The 18,766-nt window shown below is 38.4% G+C and overlaps 1 protein-coding gene and 1 long non-coding RNA gene across 4 annotated transcripts in view; one reads left to right on the forward strand and one right to left on the reverse strand.

The window, feature by feature from the left end:
- Window positions 1-14,788, reverse strand: part of LOC118766347 — a 36,770-nt gene extending 21,982 nt beyond the window's left edge. Inside the window, exon 1 of the long non-coding RNA XR_005002285.1 lies at window positions 14,657-14,788. This is a non-coding gene — a long non-coding RNA (uncharacterized LOC118766347). The remainder of the gene's footprint in view (window positions 1-14,656) is intronic.
- LOC115219649 (LIM and senescent cell antigen-like-containing domain protein 1) overlaps window positions 1-18,766 on the forward strand; it is a 99,369-nt gene that overhangs the window by 28,498 nt on the left and 52,105 nt on the right. For 2 of the 3 annotated variants that reach the window (XR_005002284.1, XM_029789820.2), the window contains exon 1: window positions 15,152-15,412. The exons of the other annotated variant lie outside the window; for it this stretch is intronic. Coding sequence is in view for 1 of the 2 variants with exons in the window: in XM_029789820.2 (XP_029645680.2) it covers window positions 15,297-15,412 (116 nt within the window). In the remaining variant the exon portion in view is untranslated. Of the gene's footprint in view, window positions 1-15,151; window positions 15,413-18,766 lie in introns of those variants that run through there. 3 annotated transcript variants of the gene reach the window in all.

Here is an 18,766-nt window from a genome sequence, read left to right on the forward strand (position 1 = left end):
TCCTGTTGTATGAATGTATAAATAACACAGTTCTGTTTACTTTACTTTCTTCTTCATAGAGGTAAAAATAACTGCCATGTTTTAGCACAGTGATGGTAAACATCATTTCCTTTGTCATTTATCCATCAATTTAAAGTATGTCATCATCATTCATCCCTTTTACTTCAATGCAAAAAAAAAAAAAAAGAAGTTGGTGTAGTGATACAAGAGAAAGGATGATGGTGCAGCTTTGCAATTAAAGTCTGGAATGACAGAATTAATACTTGGCTGCGTGGTTAAGAAGCTTACTTTGCAGACACATGGTTTTAGATTCAGCCCCACTGTACGGAATCTTGGGCAGATGTCTTCTACAGTCTCGGATCAACCAAATACCTTGTGAGGGAATTTGGTGGATGGAAACTGTGAGGAAACGTGCATCTGTGTGTCTGTGTGTGTGAGTGTATCATCATCATCATCATCGTTTAATGTCTGGTCTCCGTACTGCCATAAGTTGGACCAGTGCTTTTCAAACTTTTTGCTGGAGCGGAACCCCAAGGAAACATTCCACTCGCTCGAGGAACCCCTGTGCAATAATTTAATAGTCTTATGCACACATAATCGCACAGGAGAATTAAAAATTACTGCCGATTTTAGCAGTTTTGTAACTTCTTGCGGAACCCCTGGACTGTACTGGCGGAACCCTAGTTGAAAACCACTGAGTTAGACAGTTTGACATGGTGCCAGCTAGCAAGGAGCTGTCTGGACTCCAACTGTCTGTTGTGGCATGGACAGTTGATGTCCTACTAGCCAGCTCCACATATATATATGTGTGTGTGTGTGTGTATAACGAAGGAGAGATTTTGTGTATATGTGTGTTATGTTTTATCCCCTGCCACTGCTTCACAACCAGTATTGGTAAGGTATTACAAAGTTATGGTTTTACAAAACTTCTCTGCATCATGATCTGAAATGTAAGTTTTTTTTTCTACCCTGATGATGGAGGCTCGATTTATTAAATGTTTATTTGCTTCCATTACTGGCTGCATATTTTGGTGAACTACATCTACCAACATTATGATGGTTCTCCGAGCCCCCAGATACAGCTGTTGGACTTGTAACACTTAACCTCCTCCTCTTTAATTTTCTCTGTCGTTTGTACTCTCTTTGTAAGTTTGATCTATTAATATATAAATCTATATATATAAAGCTGAAGTTGTCTGTCTGTGTGTGTGTGTGTGTGTGGCAGGTTTGGTAGCCTTCAACTAACACTATCTCCTCCGAGACCCTATGGCGCAAGTTTACCAAATTAAGAGTATGATAGAAGAAGGCTTGCTCTTCATTCCGTAAAAGAAAAAAATTCAAATCAAACCATGTTAAGACCAAAAATTATTTACGTCAAAGAGGTGCTTTTTTTTCTATGAAAATCCTTATTTTTTATGATTTTTTGACTGCTGTGTCGCCATTTTTTTATGTATTTCAACCAGAAAAATGTTCACTTAAAGAGAATAACAAGCTATATATAGCAAAATTTTTACATTTCAAAAATTCCAATTCTAAAGGGTTGAAAAGAAAGCAAACCCGAGCAATGCCGGGCAATACTGCTAGTATCTATATATTTATACTTAAATATTCCTTGTCTGAAAATCTTCAGTCTTTGCTTTCTTACTATTTACATATATACATATAAATATTTTGTATATCTAACCCAAGCTGTAATGTTTAATTTGTTTATCCACATAATTGTGCCCCACCTCTCTCTCTCCATACATACATACATACATACATGATGATGATAGTGACATCCACGCATATATTTCCTTTATAAATACTTGAAACCAGCCTCTGATCTATGATATTTCGTGTTTTCATCTGTACGTGACTGAGTCACTCAAAATATAAGCAGCGCAGGAAATTCTTTTTAATAAAATTCTTTCTTTTGCATTGAAAGATGTTGTGTCTCTGTTTGTCCCCCACCACTACTTGACAGCCTGTGTTGGTTGGTTTATGCTCTCATAACCTAGCAGTTCAGCACGAGAGACTGATAAAATAAGTATACTCTTTACTCTTTTACTTGTTTCAGTCATTTGACTGCTGCCATGCTGGAGCACCGCCTTTAATCGAGCAACTTGACCCCGGGACTTACTCTTTGTAAGCCCAGTACTTATTCTGTCAGTCTCTTTTGCTGAACCGCCAAGTGACGGGGACATAAACACACCATCATCGGTTGTCAAGCGATGTTTGATGGGACAAACACAGACACACGAACATACATGCACACATACATATATATACATATATACGACGGGCTTCTTTCAGTTTCCGTCTACCAAATCCACTCACAAGTGCTGGGGCACCACCTTGAAGAACCTTTGGTCAAATGAACTGACCCTTTTTTTTTTTTTTTGAAGCTTGATACTTATCTAAACCACTAATTTATGGGGACGTAAGCACACCAACATCAGTTTTCAAGCCGAGAGGTGGGGTGGCAAAAGCACACATATGATGGGCTTCTTTCAGTTTCTATTTACCAAATCTACTCGCAAGGCTTTGGTCAGCCCAAGGCTATAGTAGAAGACACTCACTCAAGGTGCCACATAGTGGGACTGAACTCAGGACCATGTGGTTGTGTCATTCAATTTTATAATGTTTTATAAATTACACCAGAATGCTTGGTATGATATTGGGCAGTTTTCATATCGTGTTACCCTGTGTAAGACAGCAGGTTGTTACTTGAGGGAGATTTTGCTGCTATTTCTAAACAGGTTTAGAAATAGCTACCACCAATCAACAAAAAGGCTGGCCAGGCAGCAAAAACCCTGCGAGAGTCAAGTCTGTTGGTTCGAGGAGCACAACTATTCAACTCCATTCCGGTACATGTCAGAAATCTATCAGGATGCAGTGTGGAATCATTCAAATTGCAGCTGGATAGATACTTAAGCACCATTAGAGATGAACCCCATCTCCCAGGATATACACAACGAGCACAAACTGACTCAAACTCGCTCCTACACATGTCAAAATTAAACAGAGAATACAACCTGACAACCACACCAGACTCTGAGGGTGGAGTCTTCGACTTGGCCTGAGCATGGACTCAAACTCAAATGAAATGAAATGAAATGGTTCAACAACTACTGTTTCATTGGCTTGTTGGTCAGTTTCGTAGGCTGAACAGTCTCAGAGGCAGACTAACTAAAAAGGCAAAGATAATTTTAGACTCACTATTTTTATAGCATAGAGTTTCTTTTCTGCATCACTCCTACACCACAAAATTGAGGGATTGTATAATTGGTGTTGGTGGTGGTAGTGACGTTAATTATTTATTTATTAATTAGTTGTTTATTGAGTGGTATATTACAGTAAGTCGTGTAAATATTTTGTAGTTTCAGCAGCGAAAATGGCGAATGTGTTATTCTGCAGGCTTGCCACAGAAATGTGGTGATATTGTTGCGGTTCAGAAGCTCACTTGGCAACCATGAAGTTTTAGGTTCAGTGTCACTGTGTGGCACCTTGAGCAAGTATCTTCTCCTATAGTCCCTGGCCAACTGAATCATTGTGAGTGACTTTGATAGCCACAAACTGTATAGAATCCCATCAAATGTGTGTGTGCGTCTTCGTATATGTGTTTGTCCCCTTACTGGTTGACAACCAGTGTTGGTTTGTTTATGTACTTGTAACTTCGTAGTGGTTCAGCAAAAGAGACCGATAAAATAAGTGCCTGGCTTAAAAAATAAGTACTGGAGTTATTTTGTTTGACTAAATTCTTCAAGGTGTTGCTCCAGCATGGCTGCAGTCCAGTGACTCAAACAAAAGATAAAATAGTAATGGCATTTGTTGTTGTTTAGACCCTGGTCAGTTTTAAATCTACCAGGACTCTGGTCATAAGCATTCCAGCCATGTATTTTAATGTATCTGGGACTACAGTTTAGATATGACATTCCTTTTATTTCTTTTAAAAGCTATGAGATAGGGTGTAATTTGAGAGATATTTGGCTACTATTTCCCGTATGCTAAGGAACCACATAGAGCATTGCTACTCAGAGTGGTGGTCCACGGACCGGTGCCGGTCCGTGAGCCATCAGCTGCTGGTACGTGGTAAGTTTCCAGAAAAGAAGGAAACATTATAAAATGCTTATGTAATATTGCATTATTTGTTTACAGAATAAATGTAAGATGAAAAAAATTGTCAACTTTTATTATATTATATTCATTATATATATATTATTTCCGGTATAAATTAATATTACTAAGAAATATTACTGGTCCCTGGCACATTGGGAAAAAAACTGCTGATACACCACATCAGATAATTTGAGAAGCACTGACAGAGCATCTTTCTTGTTAGATATGTTGTGGAGATGTCAGTATTTGTAGTGAAAAACTAGCAGCATAGCCCGGCATTGCCCGGGTATGTAAGAGCCCCTAGTAGGCAACGACTAATCCCAATCTAGTTCTTTCCCTCTAGGGAACAAAGGCGCATGCGTAGGTTGCAATGTCTTCTCTTCACTCGAATACTTCTATGTATACGATGTTCCTAGGTGTCTTCCGACAGAAAATGTGTTGCATATAAAAAGCTTAGATTCCCGACCCCATGTCGAATTTATTGATTCTTTTCAGAACTGGGGGAACTTTTCAAAATTTTCGCTGCGTTAGTTTTGAATTATGACATTGGGCTATGTGTGTGTCAAGTTTCATCAGAATCGGTTGAAAGTCGTGGTCAGGGTGAGGGTACAACCTGACAGCCACACAAACTGCCGTTTATATATAGAGAGATAACAAGGTGGATTTGGATTATTTAGTTGAGGTTTTTTTTTTCTCTCTGAGTTCAAATCCCAACAAGGTCAACTTTGCCTTCTATTCTCTCAGGATCGATAAAATAAAGTGCCAATGAAATTGTGGGGACCATTGTAAATTGCTGGATTCCTGCCAAAATTTTGAAACGGTTATTGTTAAGGCAGTGGGCTGGCAGAATTGTTAGAGTCGTTAGTGTTTTACTCGCGATCATGAGGTCATCGGTTCAATAACTGGACGGGGTAACTTATTGAACAAAGTACTTCATTTCATGCTGTTCCAGTCAATTCAACCAAAATGAATAACAACCGTGTCCTGCTGCAGCATCTTTCCCTCTGTCGCATCCTATATGTCCCACTGAGTCAAAGATAGGAGGGTCACGATTACACAGGCACGTAAAAGAATTAGCGAAAGCATGGTACATGCTATCGATACTAGAATCTGGGAAATTTATTGCTAGTTATAGTCTACTTTGGCAAGATGATAGTTTGTATCATAAGAGAAGGTTTTGGGTGCAGCCCTTTGGAGAAACGAACGTAAAGTATACTAGCCATCTCAATATGGCTAACCACTAAGGGTGGGTGTTACTGTAGCTTTTAGCCCAGGAGATCACCTCCTCCAGCTGGCTTTAGGCACACTTTCTATGCCCTTATGGTATTTGCAAAGGGAGGTCATCCCTCTATCGTAAGCCTAAGTGTAGCTTTTAGCCCCAGGAGATCATCGTCTCCAGCTGGCTGAGCGGTTACTGTTTACATCTCGTTCAGAGATTTATTATTGCTTGCAGATAGTTTTTCGAAATCAGTGATGGAAGTTACTAGAAAAACCCATAAGTATTTGGAAATAGGTCTTCCTTTCATCGTAAACCGGTGATTACCGTACGTTGACAAGAGGCAAGTACCTCGAAACTGCAGTCCGTGCGTATCATTTAGGCTTACGAGAGAGGGATGACCTCCCTTTGCAAATACCATAAGGGCATAGAAAGTGTGCCTAAAGCCAGCTGGAGACGGTGATCTCCTGGGGCTAAAAGCTACAGTAACACCCACCCTTAGTGGTTAGCCATATTGAGATGGCTAGTATACTTTACGTTGTCGAGCGGTTACTGTTTACATGTCGTTCAGAGATTTATTATTGCTATATATATATATATATATAATATATATATATATATATATATATATATATATATATATATTTATCTCAGGGAAATAACTCTTGCACTGTCAGCGACAATGGATCTCCGTCGGTTTTGACAATATGTATTCAGTCCGGCATACCTAAACAAGGTTGCCATCCTCATCTCCAATTTTGTTACTTCATTGTTTTCGGAATAATGCATGTCTTTCCAATAAAATTTTCTAAAAATATTCTTTCAGAGAATGTAGATTCCGATTGTATCGGAATATGTTGTAAAAAAAAAAAATTCGGTGTTGGGGGCGAAAGGAGTTTCGGATAATTCACAGAAGTAGACTTTGTTTCCTCATAACTTTCAGAGAAATGGGTATTTTTGTTTATGAAATTTTCTACAAATCATTTCAGCTGGTATAGACTACGGTTATATCGGAAATTAATGTGAAGAAATGGTACATCGCTCACACATTTACTAATACACATCTCTCTCTCACACACACACACACACACAGAAACGTGAATTTTTTTTTTGGGGGGGGGGGGAATTGTCGTGTATCAGTGTACATCCGCTTTTCTTTTTTTTTTTTTTTTTTCACATTAAGTTTTGACAGTGGTAATCTATGCGATCTGAAGGATATTTGTAGAAAATTTCATTAAACAAGTGTCTGTTTTCCTGAAACTTATGAGGTAACAAAGTCAGGGGGTGCGGACTCAGCTGTGTAGACATGCCTTCAGTTCGATCAATTGAAACACCTGCTCGCTGAATCAATTATCATTTAAATGGCTGTGTACTCCACAAACGTATGCATTACTTTACTCCGCAGGTGAGTTAGCGTGACGCAGTGTGTGACAGAACTGTACTTTTGATGTACAAGTACAGTTTATCCATCGAAAACGGCTTGAGATAACCTGAGGCAATATTAAGAGACCCTTATCTTTTTAAATCCATCTTTTTGTGAACAGTACTTGTATCATGTAATTTGTGATATTAATTTTAAATCTCGGGGAGATAACTCTGACACTGTCGGTGACAATTTTGCTCTTAGTCCTTTTAGTATATCTCTGTTGTCTCCCTTACCTTGTTCGTTCTAATCAGGCAGCTGCTAATATTAATCTCATCTTGATATCGGATTAAGTTAGTAATGTCAACAATGTCAAAACTCCAGCGACTCATAGATCCACAGTTTCTTCTTCTTCTTCATCCAGAAGATTCTATGCCTTTACGAACTACCCACATGCATGCCCCCACCAGACACAAAATAACACGACACACGTCATCCCCCGCCAAAAGTACTAAACATTTCTTTCATTCGTAAATTCATTCCCCACTTTATGGTTTCCTTGAACAAATGTCCAGACGTAAACATAAACCATATTGATCTTACCAGAATAGGGGTCAGGGATTTCAAAGGGTCAGGGGCATTGATCCTCCTTTGATGTATTAAAACAAACAGCAACATTTTATTATATTAACAGTGAAATTGCCAACACTATACCATCTATAATATCAACACTAAGTGCCAATACTATCATCTGATGTGCCAACACTGTACCATTTAACTTGCCAATACTGTTTGTATAAATTGCTAATATTGTTTTGACTAAATTGCCAACACAGTGCTACCTAATTCGGTAGTACTGTACCATCGAATTGCCAGCCGTGTACAATCTAAATTGTCAATTCTGTACAGTCTAAATTACTAGCACTGTACAGTCTAAATTGCAAATACTCTGTTATTTAAATTGGCATCTTTATTGTAAGTGCAGGATATCCAGGATCACATAATTCAATACTTCCTTTTCTGAAACAGAAGTGGCTGTGTGGTAAGTAGCTTGCATTCCAACCACATGGTTCCGGGTTCATTCCCACTGCATGGCACCTTGGGCAAGTATCTTCAACTATAGCCTCGGGCCGACCAAAGCCTTGTGAGTGGATTTAGTAGACGGAAACTGAACGAAGCCCATCATATATGTATACATCATCATCGTTTAACGTCCGTTCTCCATGCTAGCATGGGTTGGACGGTTCGACCGGGGATCTGGGAAGCCAGAAGGCTGCACCAGGCTCCAGTCTTATCTGGCAATGTTTCTACAGCTGGATGCCCTTCCTAACGCCAACCACTCCGTGAGTGTAGTGGGTGCTTTTTACGTGCCACCTGCACAGACGTGCCACCTGCACATATATATGTATGTGTGTCTGTGTTTGTCCCCCCAACATCGCTTGACAACCGATGGTGGTGTGTTTACATCCCCGTAACTTAGCAGTTCGGCAAAAGAAACTGATTGAATAAGTACTAGGCTTCAAAAGAATAAGTCCTGGGGTCAATTTGCTCGACTAAAGGCAGTGCTCCAGCATGGCCACAGTCAAATGACTGAAACAATTAAACGCGTAAAAGAACATAATAACTTATGGGGTGGGGTTGGCCATCTGTGGGAAGAAAAATGAGAAATCTTTAGTGTCAAGGACAGTAGGACAGTGTGGTAAATTGAGGAATATACAAATATGATAAAGAAGGGGACAGTTGGACAGAGCAGTACCTTGAAGAATATATCAACACTGTATTGAAGGGGACAGTAGAAGGTACCTTGTACAATTTGTCTATAGAAGTATGGAGCAGTTGGATGGTGTGGTACCTTATAGAATATATCAATATGGTAATGAAGGAGACGAGCTGGCAGAACCGTTAGCACGCTGGACGAAATGCTTAGCAGTATTTTGCCTGCCGCTACATTCTGAGTTCAAATTCCGCTGAGGTCGACTTTGCCTTTCATCCTTTCGGGGTCGATTAAATAAGTACCAGTTATGCACTAGGGTCGATATAATCGACTTAATCCATTTGTCTGTCCTTGTTTGTCCCCTCTATGTTTAGCCCCTTGTGGGTAATAAAGAAATAGGTATTTCGCCTGCCGCTATGTTCTGAGTTCAAATTCCTCCGAGGTCGACTTTGCCTTTCATCCTTTTCAGGGTCATTAAATAAGTACCAGTTACGCACTGGGGTCGATATAATCGACTTAATCCATTTGTCTGTCCTAGTTTGTCCTCTCTGTGTTAAGCCCCTTGTGGGTAGTAAAGAAATAGGTAATGAAGGAGACTATAGTACCTTGTAGAATATATTACTATGGTTATGAAGTATAGTAGTTGAATATAGTACATTGTGGTACCATGTAAACTATGTCAATATGATAATGAAGTGTTGTACTGGGATAGACTGGCACCCTGTAAAAATATGTCAAAATGGTAATGAAGCAACCTATCTGGAATAGTAAGTTTTTTGGGTTTTTCCTTTTTACTTTACAACCTAATTTCATTTAATTCATTATCTTGTCTTTTCCCAGATAACCTTTATCATGGTGGTAGTGGTGGTTGAGGAATTTGATGCAACGTGGTACTGTGTGTGGTGGTGGTGGTGGTGGTGGTGGTGTAATGTGATGTAGTGGTGATAGTGGTTGTGATAGTTATGACAGTGGAATCTGGTGTAAATGTTCCGGTGATGGTGGTGGTGTTAGAATCTTGTCTAATGTAGTTTAATGGTGTGGTGGTAGTGGTGGCAGAAATGAAATCTCATATGTGATAGTATTGGTGGTGGTGGTGGATGAAACTGGTGTAATGTGACATTGCTGTGATGGTGATGGTGGTAGCGGTTTTAGCATTGTAATGGTGTGATGTGTTGGTGACGGTACAGGAATTGGATCTAATGTAGCAGGTGGGATGTTGTTGTTGTTGGTGGTGGTGGTATTGTTTCTGCCCTAGTCACTCTTGATCAATTAAAACTACAATCAGCAGCATATTAGGTGTGATCACCTTGGTCTTTCCAATTATGCAATATGCTAATTCCTTCTTTAAAACAGTAAGATGTGATTCGAGGGAAAATTGGCTGTTATATTTAACAGATCAGATGACCACATGGAGGCTTTCCTCATTGGTTTGGTGGTTTTTGTGACTGGGGGGAATCTAATGTAAAGTTGTGATGATCGTCGTGTTGGGGTTGATATTGATTAAGCAAAAGAGTTATTTTATTTCATCATTATCATCATTTAACTGCCACTTTTCCATTCTTGCATGGGTCAAGCAGAATTTGTTGAGGCAGATTTCCTGCTTCTGGATGCTGTTCCTGTTGCCAACCCTCACCGGTTTCCAAGCAAAGTAATACTTCCCCATGACCAGGCATATTTTTCACAGAAGATTGGAATCAAATAACATGCTCTTTTACAACCATCATGTAATGCCAAGACAAGGGTACACACACACACACACACATGATAGGCTTCTTTCAGTTTCCATCTACCCAATCCAATCACAAGGTTTTTTTTGTTGGCCCACAGCTATAGTAGAAGACACCTGCCAAAGGTGCCAAGCAACGGGACTGAACCCAAGATATCATGGTTGTAAAGCACACAACCCTGCCTGTGCCTATGAATGCTAAATCCAAGTATAAGTACTCTAGATTATGTATTTAAAAAGGGTTCACTGAATATAATGTGTATTCATATTTGTAATAAACATAGTCACCCATTCCCCAACTCACACCCTTCCACACACCCAGACTGTCAATTCTTCTTTCTCCATTTACTTCTCACCTCATACTTTGAGGATCCACACAGACACCACCCTCACCACTATTTTCATCTCCTCCTCACTCCACCCCAATCACCCCACCACCGTCTCTTCTAAAATGTGAATAGTCCTGTAGCTCCTCTACAACTAGGAACCTATCTCTGCTCTGGTTCCTCTCATACTTTCATCCTTCATCCACTTGCATAAAACTGCCTCCCTTGAGGTTTGTAGTCTTGCAAGCTGTGCTGATGACACAAAAAATAAAAGAATGGCAGAAAAAAAGCATGCATACCCAGTACAATCTGTTAAGTGTTGGCATCAGGAAAAGCATCTAGCCATAGAAATCATGCAAAAGTAGACAGTGGAGTATGATGCAGTTTTTGCATCCATTGGATCCTATCAAACCATCCAACCCATGCCATCATGGAACATAAATATTAAATGCTGATGATGATGATGATGGTACTATGGAAGTAAAAAAAAAAAAAAAACTATTCTATTCATCGAGAGTGGTGATCAGTAAGTAAAAATTTCCCAAATTCATGATACCAAGCTTGTTTTTCCAGCAAAATGTGGAATAATTTGCATAACCAAAGAATAGTAATATTTGATGTTATGTGAAAGTTACGAGGCTAGCTAAATGCAAATGTGTTGTTTTATAAGCAAACCATGGAGTAGTAACTAGAAAGTGTAGACATAAGGCCCCACCATTACTTTAACTTCAGTTCATTTGTGAAAGCTCTAGTATCCTAAAATAAAGCAAAAAAATTTAAGTAGAAAATACGGAATACAGTAATGATTGAACAAAAAGAAGAGAATTGGTAATGCTGAAGAAGGATAAAAAAGGATAAAACTCCTTGAATCATTCAGACTCATAAGGCTGGTTTCTGTGGAGTATTTATTCCCCACTGGACAAGACACCGGTTCAGTGTAGGATTACTCATTTTTGCTAGCTGAGTGGACTGAGCAATGTGAAATGAAGTGCTTTGCTCAAGAACACAATGCATCACCTGGTTCAGGAATTGAAACCTTAATCTTATGTTTATGATTCCAACAACCTAACCACTAAACCATGCACCTTCGCTGAAGATGTTGCTTTGTGAAGTAAAACAGCTTAACCCTATTGATACCAACCTGCCTAAGATCACCCCTGATTCCAATCCAAGACAAATTTCTTGTTTTAAAATGATCTAAATTAGAATCTTCTACCAAATTTAATTTATTCCAAAAGCACCAGCTTCATATAATTATGAAATTATTTTACCAAGTTCTTCATTCTTTTGAAGATGAATTGAAACAAAGGCAGTGCATTTCAACAGAAATATTGTAACAAAAGGGTTGAAGTAGAAACATATTTAGGTGCAGGCATGGCTGTGTGGTAAAAAGCTTGCTCCCCAACCATGTGGTTCTGGGTTCATGGCACCTTGGGCAAGTGTCTGCTACTATAACCTCGGGATGACCAAAAACCTTGTGAGTGGATTCAGTAGATGGAAACTGAAAGAAGCCCATCATATATGTATGTCTTTGTGTCTGTGTTTTTCCCCACCATCACTTGACAACTGATGATGTTGGTGTGTTTACGTTCCAGTAACTTAGTGGTTCAACAAAAGAGACCAACAGAATAAGTACTAGGCTTACAAAGAATAAGTCTTGGTATCGATTTGTTCAACTACAAAAAAAAAACCTTTAAGGCAGTGCTCCAGCATGGCCGCAGTCAAAAGGATTGAAACAAGTAAAAGAATAAAAGAAAGAACGGTTTTAGAGACAAGTCATACTCGTTCTTTGTTATTGTAATGAAACATAGGCGCAGGAGTGGCTGTGTGGTAAGTAGCTTGCTAACCAACCACATGGTTCCGGGTTCAGTCCCACTGCGTGGCATCTTGGGCAAGTGTCTTCTGCTATAGCCCCGGGCCGACCAATGCCTTGTGAGTGGATTTGGTAGACAGAAACTGAAAGAAGCCTGTCGTATATATATATAAGTGTGTGTGTCTGTGTTTGTCCCCCTAGCATTGCTTGACAACCGATGCTGGTGTGTTTACGTCCCCGTCACTTAGTGGTTCGACAAAAAATACCGATATAATAAGTACTGGGCTTGCAAAGAATAAGTCCCGGGGTCGATTTGCTCGACTAAAGGCAGTGCTCCAGCATGGCTGCTGTCAAATGACTGAAACAAGTAAAAGAGTAAAAGTTGTTTTTTTTGTTGGTTGACTTTCCAGACATGAAGACATTTCAGCACCAGCAGCCAAGTTTCAAAAGATTTATTTAGATAATACTGAGTTTGAATTTTTGTACCAAAAATTCTTCACTTTAAGAATTTTGACAAAATTCAGGCCCAAGCCTGAAAACTCTACAAGCTTTTAATATACTATATGCTCCTATATGCTTCATTCCCTAATATTTGAATAGCATTATGGATTCACTTGTGTTTAATGATAAATAACGTGATTTAGAGACAAGAATTTGTCTGAGAGGAAATATATAAAGAATGAACACAGACCAAACAATGGTACTAATATGACTCAACAGACTTGCTCTCATGGCAAGAACTTACAATTTTCTGATGTTCTCACAGAAAGTTGCTTCTTCTTGTTCAGATTTTATTTATTGTGCTTGTGATATCTATTTTTTTTACATTGTGCTTTTTTGCAAATATTACTCCTTCACAGTACCTGTGTGTAGCCCAAGGTCCCACAAGATTTTATCTCGGCTCTGGTGGTGGTGGTGGTGATATCCATGTTTATATTGATGGTCGTGGAAGGAATCTAGTGTGGTAGTAGTTGTAGAATTTGATGTGTAATACAGTAGGGTTGGTTGTACAGTAGTGAAATGTGGGGGTGTGATGGAATCTAGTATGACTGTTTGTGTATAATTGAGGTATTTATGGGTGGTATCATACAGTGTAATGTGTGATGCATGGGTGTATATGTGTGTGTGTGTGTATGTATATATATATATAAAACGTTTGTGTATAATGGTGCATTTCTCTGCTCTCTTTCTCTCTCTCCATCTCCTCACTAACATCTGTCTAACTGTTTGACACAGCCAATTTCTTCCTATTTCTTCTACTCACCTCTATCTTCTCTTCTCTGCAATTTGACTAATAATGACTGATATTTGTTATTACAACCCAGTTTCCAAAACTATTTAATATTTATTAGTTAATTGTTGTTGCTGTTGCTTGTTATGCTTGCAATGTTAATAGTATATATATATATATATATATATATATATATTATATATATATATATATGTGTGTGTGTGTGATTGTGATAGTGCTGATGGTGGTGTTTTATCTCATGTCACTAATTAGGCAGATAAAAGGCGTGCATAAACTCTCACACTTTGACACATACGTATATATATATACAAACGTGTTCGCGCGCGCGTTGCCTATACGAAAAAAAAATCCACCCTGAATTTAATTTCTGAGTTAAGTGTTATTATTAAGAACTACGTCGTTCATTCAGCTGGAAGTAATCATTATTTATATATATATATAATATATATATAAATTTTCATCTGTCCTGCCCGCCAAATTTGGTTCTGGTGTTCGCTGAATTTTTCCTCTAGAGAACTTCCTTAGTAGGTTGATCGTTTGATGATCTATTTCTAGCATGCGGCAGACTACCTAGCAGCCTTGCCCTGTCAATATACACAATTATATATATACACACACACACATATATATATATATATACACACACACACACACACACATATAAAGTTAGGAACTTCGGATTTACGTGAAATATTTTGTATAACATATATATAAATAAATGGGGTTAAACGAAGGTGTTATTCAAATTCTTTTACTTTTATATACATATATATACACACGCTTGACGCTTTTCTGACCGATAAATTTTAGAAGCTAACCTGTTCGCAAGGTGTGCTGGGCTTTTACGTATACAGACACCACAGATTAGGTATAGAGAGATTCACACACACACACACACACACACACATCTGAAGCCAAATTGATTCTCAGTCAGTCAGATATCCTCTCTAAGTTATACCGTTAAAATCCCGAGAATTCGAGGGAGGTACTGACTAGTTTTATGTGTGGTGGGTTGGTAGCCTGCGTCGGTAAGAGTCAAAGGCGAAGTAGCAGCTGAACTCTCTCTCTCTCTCTCCTCTCTCTCTCTCTTAAACGTTCAGATATTGTCTTCATTGAAAAAAAGAAAAGAAAAAAAACTTCCGTACCTCATTGGTTATTATATCTTTTTTAGCTGAAGATACAGATTTCGGTTATAGTTGCTGTGGTGATGGTTTAACCCCAGGTCAGACCTGTGGTGGTAAAAAGCATTTCAGGTGTGACCATTACCATCCTTTTTTTTATTTTGAAGGTAGAAGATTTAGCTGCTACATCTTTCTGGGCGGCGGGTCACAACGTCGAAGATCCCCAACCCGCCCCAATAACTTCTGGATAATTGATTCCTCGTATTTCTATTCGTTTTCCTTCGAAATATGCAAAGTCTGTCTAACCCCCTACAAGATCTTTGGGGGTTGCCGATGTTGCTGCACCGATAGGTGTGAATACGTAAAGGAGGGACCGACTAATAATGTAGACTATTTAGATCAAGTATCAGATAGATGCACGGCGACGGAAGGGGCGGGCCTCAATTAAACAAGGACAGACAGTCAGACGGGTAGAGCTGGATCTGTATCATTCAGATGAAAGAGATAGTTTCAGTCATTTAGTCAGATTATACAGATTGGTTGTTGGTGTATATAGCCAGCCGCCACATAAACTTGACCTTAATCAGTGAAGCAGACGAGAGAAGAGGATAAGGAGAACAAAAAAATTGCCGGCTTCAGTTGAATTCATCACCATCATCGCATCATGGCCAAGTTTGTTCTCCAGCCACTGGGGTCGACCACTGACAGCCCCTTGTTTCAAAGGAGGAGAATACACAATGAGAATTTGGCTGCTCAAAATGTGGACAATAAGAAAAACGGGTGGGTAAAGAATATTGATCTTTTTTTTAAAAAATGTTTTCCTTCTCTCTGTCTGTCTCTCTATTTCCCTCACACATACACACACGTATATATGTAAAAAAAAAATAAACAAACAAAGCAACGTAATATGTATGACAAAAACTAACATATACAAACAACAGCTTAATTAATTATTAATTTATTAATCGGAGTTAGTTAAATGTAACCTCCACCCTGTCCCAGCATCACGCTACCTTTCTTTTCAGAGAACTATAGTCGTTATAATCGTTCATATTAGTGGTGTGTGTGTGTATGTATATATGTGTGTGCGTGCGTGCGTGTGTTTATTATATGTAGACGTTCATTTGTGCGTAACAGAATACTTTGTAGTAAGAAGTTGGTTAGTGATGGTGAAGGTGGAGCATAACATTTACATATGGCCACACACACACACACACATACAAACGTGTATTCAATTGTGCGACTGTTAGTATAACAATTGATTGGTATCGATCTGTCAGGTTTTCTAATGGATGGTGACAAGGTGTATTACTCTTTCTCTACAACAGCTTTCCCTCCCTCCCTCTCTTTCTCACATTATGTGTGTGTGTGTGTCTGTGAGTGTGTGTGTGTGGTGGTATGTATATTTATAACGTGTGTATGTGTTGTGACTTTGAACTTCTCCCAAAAAAACTAATATACATGTATGTATGCATGCATTCATCTAAGTATCCACATCTGTCTGTTCGTCTTTTTATCTATCTATCTTTACATATATATATATATATATTGTGGTTAACCCCGAATCAACCCGGGACCTACATATATATATATATATATATATATATATATATACTTTATTTAAAGATTACTCTACCACTGGTATTGAGTACTATTTTTTCCACCTTGTTTCACATTTATGTGTTTACTCCGGTATATATATATAATATATAATATACAGACACTCATATATATACATATATATATATATACACACATATATATGCATACATACATATATATACATACATACATATATAGTATTTTTGTTTCCTCTTGATATTCAAACGTCCTGTGGTCATAAACTTGTTGACAGTTATGAAAAGATGGATGCATTCATACAAAGTCCACCTCACTCAGCTTTCTCCTGAAATGTAGGGTAATTGGGTTTTGTTGAAATAAAGCTTTGTAGTAGTAGTAGTAGTAGTAGTCCTTTCTACTATTAGTAGTAGTATAGTAGTGGTAGTAGTAGTAGTCCTTTCTACTATAGGAACAAGGCCTGAAATTTGCAGGGTGAGGGACTAGTCGATTACATCGACCCAGTGTTTCACTGGTACTTAATTTATCAATCTCAAAAGGATGAAAGGTAAAGTTGACCTCGGCAGAATTTGAACCCAGAGTGAAGCAATGAATAATAATAATAGTGGTTTCGAATTTTTCCACAAGGGCAGCCATTTGGGGGGGGGGGTGAGTCGATTACATCGACCCCAGTGTCTCTCTGGTGCTTAATTTATCGACCCTGAGAGGATGAAAGGCAAAGTCGACCTCGGTGGTATTTGAACCCAGAACATAAAAGAACCAGAAAAAAAAGCCACCAAGCGTTTTATTCAATGTGCTGATGATTCTACCAGCTCACTGACTTTAATAATAATAATAATTAATTCTCGTTTATTGGCCAACAAAAATCAAAGAATAATAATAATAATAATAATAATAATAATAATTATTATTATTGGTAAGTAGCTTGCTAACCAACCACATGGTTCCGGGTTCAGTCCCACTGCGTGGCATCTTGGGCAAGTGTCTTCTGCTATAGCCCCGTGCCGACCAATGTCTTGTGAGTGGATTTCGTAGACGGAAACTGAAAGAAGCCTGTCGTATATATGTATATATATATATATGTTTGTGTGTCTGTGTTTGTCCCCCTAGCATTGCTTGACAACTGATGCTGGTGTGTTTACGTCCCCGTCACTTAGCGGTTCGGCAAAAGAGACCGATAGAATAAGTACTGGGCTTACAAAGAATAAGTCCCGGGGTTGATTTGCTCGACTAAAGGTGGTGCTCCAGCATGGCCACAGTCAAATGACTGAAACAAGTAAAAGAGTAATAATAACAATAATGATAATCTTTCTACTAATAGGCACAAGGCCTGAAATTTGCGGGGGGGGAGGGGGCCAGTCGATTAGGTCGACCTCAGTACGCAACTTGATAATGGTAAGGAAGGATGAATGGTAATGTTGGTTTTGTCTGGACTTAAACTCAGACCATACAGAGCTGGGACAAATACAGTTAGGTTTTATGGGTGTGTGTATTGTATGTATGCGTGTCCTTGTACCTTATATGTGTACTATTAATTTACTGACTTAGCATTTTCTAAAACATTTCCTTCACAACTATGCATACACCCACATCATATATATATATATATATATATATATATATATATATATATATATATATACATTCATCATATTTCATTTACCTGTATGTATAGTATGCATATAGTTCTTTTTTTTCTCTTGCTATTCTTGTCTGCTGCACCTGTGCATATATAATAATAATAATAATAATAATTGTGTACAGTGCTCAGGTGCACTACAACTCATCTAAAGTGTATATATAATCAGGTGTAGTTTCGGCGGATTTCATATATATATATATATATATAAAAGAGAGAAACGGGCAGAGAAGGAAAGAATAGGTAAATGAGATTGAGAGAGAGAGACTAGCTTGCTATACCTGTTGATGGTGGACCAGAATGGCAAAATGGTAAAATAAAAAAAAAATTTAAAAATTGATAAAAAAAAAAACAGAGAGTATGTTCTGCTAACTTACCTTGTGTGTTGAACCTTTCACACACTCTCTCTCTTTGTCTGTGTCTCTTTCCCTTTTCCTCTCTTCCTCATCCACTATGTATATAAATGTGTGTGTGTATTTATTTATATATATATATATATATATATATGTGTGTGTGTGGATGTCTTCACATTCTGTAAGCTTTTTGTTGTTGTTTATTTTGCTGCCCTATTTACTCTGACTCAACTCCAGTGGGATGAGGATGACTACCCCTGCCTAATATATGATGAATAGCCGTTGTAATAACAGTGTTAATGCTTATGTGGTGGGGCTGTTGTTGTTATTGGTGGTGATGGTGGCGGGGTGGTAATAGTAATAGTAATAATAGTGAAGGTGGCGGTGGTGGTGGTGATGATGATGAGGAGAAATAATGCTAGCTGATATATTGATCTCCTTTCTATAATAAACTTTTGTTTGTTTGTGCGTGTGTGTGTGTCTGTGTGTGTGTGAGAGAGAGAGAGATATTGAATTTGTGGCTCATTCTTTTGTATTTGTTTTTTACTTTTGAAAACCTATGGT

Source organism: Octopus sinensis, linkage group LG15, assembly GCF_006345805.1.
Source record: "Octopus sinensis linkage group LG15, ASM634580v1, whole genome shotgun sequence".
NCBI lineage: Eukaryota > Metazoa > Mollusca > Cephalopoda > Octopoda > Octopodidae > Octopus > Octopus sinensis.